An 11,333-nucleotide genomic window follows, 5' to 3' on the forward strand; every position below is an offset into this window, starting at 1 on the left:
CAATGGTAAGAAATCTGTATTGCATTATTTTGTGATCTTATTTAGGTATTCATCTCAGAGTTCTACCACACAGCTTTCTATAGTATCTTGTCTACTGGTTCTTTTCCTAATATGTATCCTCTATTTTCTATCCTGTATTAGAAAATGTGGTAGCCAAGGTCTTTAAGTAGTATAAGTGGAATGTTTAGTCTAGCCATGTGTTGAGGATTTCAATATAGGAGCTATCTGTTCAGTGCAATTAATCACCTTTCTCCATCTCATTCATAATACAGGAATATGCTGTCTTTTCACATATACATTAGGCCCAGCTCACCTGTGAGAATATCCTATTTCCTCACTTTCTCATCTTTGACAGTCTATAATTTGTCTTGGCATGTTGTTATCCCTACTTCAATGTTTCCCTTTCTTTTATAAGAATTATCTGAGTAAAACATTTTTTTAGTTTTATATTATGGATTTATTTTTCAGTAGAAAATATGAATGTTTAAAAAGTAAATAAAACGTGCCTTTTTGTGCTACTTGCTCATATCTCCTGCTTTGAAGAAGTCTGAGAACACTACTGTAGATGGAGGTAAATGAATTAAAAGTACAAGGACCAAGACATCAAAAGGATGACAGATGGTTTTTCTCAAGGGCTATTACAACTGTGCCAGACAGTTATACAAAACTTATGAGAATGGCTTTTTTGCATGGAGAATCTTGTGAGCACATGGATAAAACACAGCCTAACAAAAAGGAAGCAATGTACTAAGCAAAACTCTTTCAATAGTTAAAATAAGTATATGAAGACATTTTAAAGTTTATATACTGAATGAAGAACATTGTATTTTATGGCTGTAAACTGAATTATGATCAAAAGAGAGTACATGATCTTATTTAGGCATAGTTTTCTCAGTTCTGTCAGAATTTCCAGGTGATTCTGGTAAATTTGAGTTCCTCAGTACCCTATCTGTTCAATAGCAATATGACTGTTCCAGTAATCTTACCAGAAGGATAAACCAAAATCACTTCTAAACACTGATCATAAAAAAGATTCTGAAAGAGTAAAATAGGGCTTCCCTGGTGGTGCTAGAATCCACCTGCCACCGCAGGGGAAACGGGTTCAATCGCTGGTCCGGGAAGATCCCACATGCCACGGAGCAACTAAGACCATGCACCACAACTACCGAGCCTGTGCTCTAGAGCCTGCGAGCCTCAACTACTGAAGCCCGTGTGCCTAGAGCCTGTGCTCCGCAGCAAGAGAAGCCACCGCAATGAGGAAGCCCGCACACCGCAATGAAGTGTAGCCCCCGCTTGCCACAACTAGAGAAAGCCTGCATGCAGCAACAAAGACCCAACACAGCCAAAAGTAAATAAATAAAATAAATCTATTTTTTAAAAACTTGAATAAAAAAAATACCTGTTTCTTTTGCCCAATTCGATGAGCTCTAGCCTGTGCCTGAAGATCATTTTGTGGATTCCAATCAGAATCAAATATAACAACAGTGTCAGCTGAGGCTAAGTTAATTCCTAAACCTCCAGCTCGTGTGGAAAGCAAAAAGCAGAAATCCTGTAAGGAATTACAAATAGGCACAATTTTAAATTTTTCTAAACTGGGACTGTGAATAATCAATGTGAGAATTTTACAATTGAATTTCTGAATTTAAAAAGTATTTTACCAATAAAACTGAAAGGTAGTTTTAAAAATTACTAATAAAATATATAAACATCTAGCAAAACCAATCAACAAGACTCCAAAATACAAATATATATATGGGAATAATAAACAATTCAAAAAGAATTCTAAATCAAAGTGGCCTAATTTATTTTGAAGCAAATCTAACTGTCCTATATTGTAATAGTATTGATACGAAAGGGTAAAATTCCTCAGAATTAACACAGAATACTGATTTAAAAAGCTCACTAGCAAATTGAAACTGGCTACCACCAATAAAATACTACAAGTTATGTATGACTAAAATAATGACTAAAACAATTTATTTACAATTTTGAAAGCATTCATACCTCTGATCCTTCAGCATTAAAATGATCTAGAGCTTGTTTCCTCAGCTCCCCTTTTATTGATCCATCTAATCTCTGGAATAAAACATTAAAATACTGCATTGTAACAGAATCAAAACTTTAAAAAGGAATTAAAATCAATTATGAAATTAAGTATGAAAATGCAGCATCGCTTTTGCTAACACTAGAAGGTAGGAAAGCAACGCCCAGGAATTCTGTCTCCAGAATCTGTGCTCTTAACCACTGGAACTACTTTCGCTAAGAGTAAATAATAGCACTGGCTGTGATTTTACCTGAGACCCACCGTAAGAATACATTTTACATGTGAATGAAGTATACAGCTATATGCCCAAAGCAAGTTTCATGACACAATGTACTGTGATATACCCTCTTTATTTTATGATTAAAAAAAAAAAAAAAAAGTTGGTACAACCCATTAAACTGATTCCCAGATCCATTAATGGGTTACAGCCCACAGTTTAAAAAACAGTCCAGTGTGGTTATGGACCAACACATTGACGTCGCCTGAGAACTTAGAAATGCAAATTACTGAGACCCATTTCAGACCTACTGAATCAAAAACTGTGAGAAAGGGATCCAACAAAAGCCCCTCTGTTTTAAAGTATGAGAATCACTGATTTGGGGCACCATGGCTCTAGATGAATAGCCCACATTTGAGTATACTGAGTATTCATGGGTACCTTGGGCAAGTAATTTGCCTTTTTCTCCTTGTAAGTTTCCTTCTCACTAAATGGACATAGGAAGTAGTGTACTTCCTTCATACAGAGGATTCAGTTAGAGAACATAGTAAAACACTTAGCACAGTGTCTGACATATTGAGTGTTTACTAAATATTACCTAAACAAGAACGTCCAAAATCAAAAAAGTTTTTAAAGTATTATGTTTCTTTTTTCACTAAAAATTACAATTAGTAAAACCTTTCGTTCTTTCTACTTTTTCCCCTAAATGACTACATGTATCTCAATCAAGTTTATATCACCCAACACCTGCTCTTCATAGCACTTACCAGAGTTGTAAGATTACATTTATTTATTTGTAATTACCTACTTAATGGCTATCTCCCACACCAGATTGTAAGCTTCAACAGAGCAGGGATTATGTGTATTGAGGGTCATCATTATAATTCTACTTCTATTTTACTGCCTGTACTAAATATACATCATTTATTAGCTGTATATGCTATGTGTTCACTATGTTCCAGGTACTGTTCATAAAATTGCTCTAAGGATTAAATAAATTAGATGTAAAGTGCTAAGACTGACTCTAATATTAAACACTCATTCATATTAGCTGTAATTATACTGAATGAATTTCAAAATAAATATTGAATAGATGGAATATAAGCCCATTTTGGTCTTTGGTATATTTTCTAAAGTCATGTAAGTTTTACTCAGCAAACTATGCATTAGAATAACTATGAGCTCATAATCTTCAGAATCTGCAACAGTCCTGGCAACATGCACAAGAATTGCTCTCTCTTGTCCTTCCTAAGACTAAAGCCTAATACATAAGGCTGCCCCTTAGGATTTGAACACAGGAGAGGAATACAAACTTAAAAGAAAGACTGCTTTGCTATAAGGTCAAGAAGAAAAAAAAAAAGAATGACAAAAATTTTAACAGATCTATTTTCTTAAACAGAATATGATTTATATAAAATCTATCTTCATTTACAAAAGAATTTCAAAGGTAATTTTGTATAACACGCCCAGGAATTAGATGAAATTTAAATCAACCAAAACGACAAAATGAAATGCTTACTTGAAAGGGGAATTGACGATACTTCAAATATTCTGCAAGTATATCTAACATCCGCACCATTTGAGAAAAAATAAGAACTCTATTGCCTCGCTCTCTTAGGCGAATTAACAGTTTGTCAAGAAGAATTAATTTTCCACTACTACGGATTAAGTGCTATAAAGAAACAATAAATTACAACTGTTATGACGCATTAAAAGTACTATATCAAATTAAACAAATGCCTCACAAAACCTGTTTCTTTAATTATTTTAAATTGAGATTTTAAATTTTCATAATGTTGGAAATAGTTTATTTCAGTTTTTGAAATTTTCTAGAAGCTTTATCAATTTGCTCTATGACTTAAGCTAAATTTTCCCTGCCATTTAGCACCTATGTTTTTGCTGTATTTTCTGGAGACAAAAAAACAAAAGCACTGTTTCACTCTATTTGCCAGTTATTACACCATTTCTCCAAAAATCTTAGCTGAAAAACAATACACTGAAAGAAGCAACAACTAAGTATCAGAGGTCTTGAAAGAGTGCGAAAATATATTCTGATTTATATATATAAGTCACTGATAGCACTTCAAAGCACTACTATGGCTGGATGACAATTGTGCCTTCTTCACACTCTTCATTTGTCTTCCAGAAGTGATAGGAAAGGTAAGATCTAAGGTCCAGATGCCCTTCTTAAGACTACCATTTGCCATGTCACGAATTCAGCACAATCACTATTAGTGAATTTTTTCCACAATGAAAAATACACTAAGGGGTTTTTGCTGGATAAAGTGCAACAGCCCATGGTTAGAGAGATCTGTTTTTAGAAAAATGATCAAAATGATTAAATGGATAAATTATAATTTTAAAATCTTTTTATAAAGACTAAAAAATAAGCAGCACCATTATTTAAATATACCATTAACCAAAGAGAACTTCTAGCCAATATATTAAAGCATTGTGCCATTTTAAATTAAAACTGAAATAAACCTTTCTAGAATTTTGCTTTACCACCAAGTTATAAAATTTTTAAATTCTTACTTGTAAGGCCTCCTGTTTATTATAGAATTCATTATTATCTGGTGGTTTAATGAGGTAGCAATGGTTACAACATTTCTTTAGCTCCATCATAATATTCAAAAAGCCTGAGGTACTGCCCTTGGAACCTTTGCTGAGGGCTTTGTAATTCCTAGTTAATATCCACCTGTTTAGAAAAATGATTATGAAAATGATGTAGCAGAACAATTATCAGGATGAATTCTAAAACCATAAAAAATCAATTAAGTACCAAAGCAAAACTGCACCATTAAGAAGTTCAACTGCATATACAATGGACCAAACTCTGTTCACAAGACTACTGAACCTCATTCATAAGACTCATGAGAACACATAACTTGTTATCCGAACCATTAACTATACAAAGTAAAGGCTTAACATACCACAGTGAATATAGTGTATTAATCCCTTACCCCCCAAATTTATTTTTAAAATGGTCAACTGTATTATCTATCTTAACCTTCCTACAAATTTCACTACAGTGGGTACCTAATACCTCATGAGGGTATCCGGTTTAGCCCCATTGCCTTCTCTAAATTACAGTTACACAATACACATGCAACTTAGAGAAAAATTGTAAGTGATTATTTGATTACTGCAAATTATACATAACATTTCCTCTCACCATGATCTAACTTGACTAACATCTTTTATTTTCTTCCTTTTTACAAAGTTAGTCTTTGAAGGGACTTGAAACAATTACATCTGATTTGCCTCAAAATGACAGAAAATAGGGGAAGTGGGGGTGGCTAGAGATAAAATAAGACTGGCTATGAGCTGAAAACCAAGCTGAGTGATGGAGTTTAATATATTACCCTATTCTGCATATGTTTGAAATTTTCCATAATAAAAATGTGAAATTTATATAATAAATGTATTTTTTAAGTGGATGACACAGATTTGTCATAAAATATGTTTCTGAGAATTCAAATGCAGGTAGCAGTGCATTTTATGCAATTAAATGTTTAAACAGATATTAGGACACATATTTCTTTTTGATTCTTTGAAGTGTTACTATATAGATCCAACACACATAATTTATACAAAATATGATTATTAACATTCTTCGAAAAGCAGGGGAGGCCTAAAATTTTGTTCTAAGTTTGTTTTTCTGGCTTCTACTTCTATCTGTCAATTATATAGTCATCATAATTATATAATAATGCCTTGGTATCATGGCAATCCTAACACTTAAAAAGAAACCCTCCATAATGTAACAGTATGAAATAGAGAAAAACAATTAATGATGTGTTATATGATGAATTATTTAGTCTTATGTCACTCGTGATCTTGGACATGCCATTAAATCTCTCTGCCTCAATCAATATTCCAATGAATAAACCCATTCTAAAATTCAAGAATTGTTACTGCTCTAAGACCCAAATGGGGCTGGGGGGCACCTGGATGAGACAAGGACAGGGATTATATACAATTAAATGTTCAGAACATGTGCTCTGTTTACAGCTTACTTGTAATATTGTTTCTGTAAAGCACTCATTTCCATTCTTAAAATCTGCTCAACCTTGGCAGGAAGAGATTTTTCCACATCTTTCTTAACCCTGCGTAACAGAAATGGCTCAAGCTCCTTGTGGAGGCTTGCATAACCATATTCTCTGCCTTTGCCATGTTCTTCTTCAAAATCTTCCCAGGAAGAAAACCTTAAAAATTTAAGCAAATGGAAGAATCACTAAAAGAAGTCAAATTGCATTTGAGATTTTTCAGGATAGTCAGATGTAAACAAAGTACAGATTTTTAGAAAAAAAAAAAAAATTAGCTAAAATTAATCACTTCTAATAACTATCCTTCCAAGAAATCTATTGTGTATCTATATAGAGGTAAAATATAAGGAGTTGTTTTATAAATCATTTTTGACTTTCCTTGAGTTAAATAAAAATGAAATATTTTCAAATACGGGAGTAATTATCACTAAAATATTTGTCAAAGAAAGTTCTGAATCTATTCAAAGAAAATATGTATGTGAATTTGGATGAGTTGTTTACCCTTACTTAGTCTGGTTTTCCTCATTTAGAAAATGGAATTTTTTAAGAGCACCTTGTTACTGTTGTTACTGCTACTGTTAAGTACTAAGAATGATACTATTTCCATTTTTTAAGCAAGGTATATTTTGAACCCAGGCAAAATCAACTGTTGTAATTTATTATATGTGACTTAAGCTTATTTACAAAATTGGAAAATTAAAGTATTATTTGAAACATGAAATATTCCATCCCATTTCCATTTCTTTTCTTCTTAATAATCCCTGGTCCAATGTTTGGGACAATAAAACCTCCTTCTGACCTTATTACCTACACTAATTATTTTCCTGCTAAACTTAGCATACAAAACTAACACTAACATTGTATAGCTCAATTTGTCTTACTTTTCTGGCATAATGAAATGTAGCAAAGACCAGAGCTCTTTGAGGGAGTTTTGCAGAGGAGTTCCAGTGATAAGGAGACGGTGATTGGACTTAAAATCTATTAAAGTTTTATACAGAAGAGAATCATCATTCTTTAATCGATGTGCTTCATCTACACCTATAAATGCCCAATTTAGACCTCCAAGGAATGCCTTAAAATGAACAGAAAAACATAGTTAATATTTCGAGAGAAACATTAAAATGGGGCAAATTTAAAAACAAACCTATGTTTAATATTCAGATAAAAATTATGTATTATTCTAAGCTTTCTTGGAATCTTCAAATCAAGTAACTCAACATGCAAAATAAAGTTCCTTCCATGACTAATTGAGCCATTAGAAAAACAAAGTATAATATAATAAAATGAAAGTTTTTTTTAACCAGCTTACATATTGAAAATAAAACTATAGTATCATTTAAAAATTTTACAGAAGATTTTTAAGCCTAAGCCCAGTAGAAACCTCTATTAATGTTAATTTGGAGAAAATAAATTTGGAACAGTGTCTTACTCCAAGTGTAGTTATAATTTACTGTATAATTTTTATGAATTGTATATCTCCAATAATATAAACATGGGTCTCTGACTTAAAACAGAGACAAACCTGATTCTGCTACTTAATAGTTGCATGACCTTAGGCAAGTTCATTAACTTCCTTGAGACTTGACTTTTCTTCACAATAGGGACAGCAATATATTATAAAATAATTATGAAGAATTAAATAATAGGTGTAAAGCATTTACCCAGTGGTAGCGTAATCCTGTTAAGTATCTTCCTCCTCTTTAAAGACTTCACAAATCAACAGACACTACACCAAACTAGTTTCATATTCTTTGGCTTGTTTTTACAACACTTTAAAAATGTAAAAATCATTCTTACTTCAAGGATCATAAAAAAAATAAACAGATAAGCCAGATTTGACTCACAGGCTTTAATTTGCTGACCCTTGATTTAAGTTATCTTCTCATCCTATCCACAATATATGTATGGTAAAGGAAAAACTGATGTATACCAAACAGAGAAACATAGATAATACACACCTTATCCTTCAATAAGATTTCATAAGTTGTTAACAGTATATTAAACTTTAACCGTTTGGTCTGGGGATGCATCCATTCATGAGTTCTTATCTATCAAGAAATTTCAAAGACAATTTTAAGACAAACAGTAAAAAAAAGTATACTGTTACTTGAATATCTAAAATAAAATCCATTCAAAATACACAAAAATCTATGTCTATATGTTTAGGTAATAAAATAATTTTAACTATTCTTTAGTCCAACAAGCTACATTGATCTTACTTATCATAAATAAAATATAAACACTCCAGCATATCAAAACCTTCTATAAAAACAGACACATTTTTAATATACACTTTTTACTGAAGGAAGTTCTCATTTGACGAAACACAAGTGATTTTTTTTTTTTTTTTGAGGATGAAATATTATGTCTGGGGTTTGCTTCACAATAACTGGGGGGAAAGTACCACGTAGAGGTACAGATGAAACAAAACTGGCAAGAGTTAAAATTGTGAAGTTGGACCTATGCACATGGAAATTTATTATACTCTTCTGTAGGCTTTCATGTATATTTGAAACTTTCAATAAGGCAGGAAAAAATATATATAAAGTAATACTAAACCAAAAATTGATTTTTATTAAGCCAATCAAACACGTATTGAATCTTACTGTGTGGCAAGCTTAATGCTAGAAACTAAGACTTTATAAAGACAAATCAAGATGTGTCCTCAAAGACAAGTTTGTCTAAATTTCTAAATTTGTGGCGAAACAACTTACCATGTTTCTGCTGTTGATGTCACCTAAATAAACCACAGCATTCATTTGAGAAGCCCATGTTTGAATCTCCCTTTGCCAGGAAGTGAGAGTGGAGAGTGGTACTACTAATAGAAAAGGTCCATATAATTGGTGTTCATGAAACAAATAGTTCAGAAATGAGATCGTCTGTATTGTTTTTCCAAGGCCCATTTCATCAGCGAGTATGCAACTATTTCCTCTACAAAGTTAAAAACAAAAATCATGTATGCAATAAAGATTCAAATTTACAAGAAACCTTTTTACATAATCCATGTACAAGTTTATATGAAGTTAAATAAGATGAATCTGATAGTATTATGTATAATATGCCGCTTATATTAACTATAAATAATAAATGTCAAGGCCATTATAATAGTGTAAGAGAAGAGTTTATCATTTTAGACCAGAAGCAGCTAAAAGATTAACAGCATTACCTATAATCAGATATGTAGACAAGAACACAACCCATCACAAATGGTAGAGCTTAGATAAAACTACAGCTATGGTAAAGTTTTAAAAAAAAATTGCACCTCAGTCACCTCTATTGCCAAGAACAGAGTAGAGGACATAGGAGAGAGGAAAGAAAAATAGAGGCCTAAATGGATATTAGAAATAACTGGAAGAGAAATAGTCCAGGACTACTGTGAAACAGAATGTACACATATTCTGATTTCAATTTCAATAAAAACTTATTTAAATACTGCAACGATCAAAAGGTTCTTTCTTCTTAATATGTAATAAGTACTGTTTATATAATTGGAAATTCAAAGACCTGCATATAAACACCAAAGGGTCTTATTCTTTACGTTGGTAGAAATCTTTTCCAAACCCTGTATTTGTAAAATTTTTACCCTCTAAAATAGACAATTCAAAATAAACTTACTTGCACCAAGAGTGAGCAAGCCAATTTAAACCATTCAGTTGATAATCTCTTAATTCTAATCCCTCATGTCCTCCAATATAGGATGGCTGCTTCTTTAGGGCTACAAATCTTGGCCTTTGTTTTAAAACCTTTAGTAGAAATAAATGTTAATATGAAGAATTCTTAAACATAAGAAATCATATTAAAAGATGAAGATCTTTTATCTTTTACCATAAATTTTAAAATTTCATTTCAAATCATCAAGCCCAGAAATTCCATGACTCAAAATATATCTGAGGATTCAGTCAAAGAAGACTGTTTTCTATTACTGTAACAATGTACAGTAAAATATTTTGTTCTCTTTTGTGAATAAAATGATAGATAAGTTCTTACTGAAATACTTGGGTCTCACATATCTCACAGGCAAAAGCTATGTTAAACTCATTCATTTAACCATTGCTCCAGCCCTGACCTAGAAATAAACCATAAAACTGGTTTAACTTCCCATTTGATTTCTGATTTCTAAATTACCATTATGAATTTAATTCCATCTTGTAATAAGAAAACAAATTCTAGTAGTACAGACCCAAAACTATTACTAATAGTAATTTTAAGTACAAAGATATTATATTAGGCAAGGTAGTCCTGGATACTTTCTTATGGGGACATCCCTCTTTTCCTACCATCACGGAAAATATTCACTACTTTTTAATAAATAAACAAACAAACAAATATATTTATTTATTTATTTATGGCTGCATTGGGTCTTCATTGCTATGTGTGTGCTTTCTCTACTTGTGGCGAGCGGGGGCTACTCTTCGTTGCGGTGCATGGGCTTCTCATTGCGGTGGCTTCTCTTGTTGTGGAGCATGGGCTCTAGGCACACAGGCTTCAGTAGTTGTGGCAGGTGGGCTCAGTAGTGTCGCCGCGGGCTCTAGAGCACAGGCTCAGTAGTTGTGGTGCATGGGCTTAGCTGCTCCGCAGCATGTGGGATCTTCCTGGTCCAGGGCTCGAACCTGTGTCCCCTGCATTGGCAGGCAGATTCTTAACCACTGCGCCACCAGGGAAGTCCTTCACTACCTTTTAAATCAAGCATATACATCTAGTTTCCAAGGAATTTCCCCTTTTTGATCTCCCTAACCCACTCCCCACAACTACCACCACCAATTTATTATCTTTCTGATACAGATTCACTCACCAAGGCTAAAAGACAGTGCCACATGTAAGATGGAATAGCAATTACAGGAATGTCATTTCCTGTAAGACCTACCATCCAAACAGTTCTCTCCTTTAGCTTATGTGAAATCAGGATCCAACTCTCTATGTAGGCTTGTAATATTTATGATGCATAAATATATTTTCAATAATTAAAAATGGCAAACAATACTTACTCTGCAGTCTTTAAAAGGAGTAGTTTTTGACTGATTCC

At 32.7% G+C, this 11,333-nt stretch overlaps 1 protein-coding gene across 1 annotated transcript in view; it reads right to left on the minus strand.

The window, feature by feature from the left end:
* CHD1 (chromodomain helicase DNA binding protein 1) overlaps positions 1-11,333 on the minus strand; it is a 71,997-nt gene that overhangs the window by 29,631 nt on the left and 31,033 nt on the right. The window contains 10 exon segments of the mRNA XM_007469732.1: positions 1,400-1,549; positions 2,005-2,076; positions 3,781-3,933; positions 4,797-4,959; positions 6,281-6,469; positions 7,192-7,382; positions 8,269-8,358; positions 9,025-9,241; positions 9,926-10,053; positions 11,296-11,333. The exon segment at positions 11,296-11,333 is cut by the window's right edge and continues 4 nt beyond it. Coding sequence (XP_007469794.1) covers positions 1,400-1,549; positions 2,005-2,076; positions 3,781-3,933; positions 4,797-4,959; positions 6,281-6,469; positions 7,192-7,382; positions 8,269-8,358; positions 9,025-9,241; positions 9,926-10,053; positions 11,296-11,333 — 1,391 coding nt within the window.

The sequence above is a fragment of the Lipotes vexillifer genome, unplaced genomic scaffold (genome assembly GCF_000442215.2).
Source record: "Lipotes vexillifer unplaced genomic scaffold, Lipotes_vexillifer_v1.1 scaffold510, whole genome shotgun sequence".
NCBI lineage: Eukaryota > Metazoa > Chordata > Mammalia > Artiodactyla > Lipotidae > Lipotes > Lipotes vexillifer.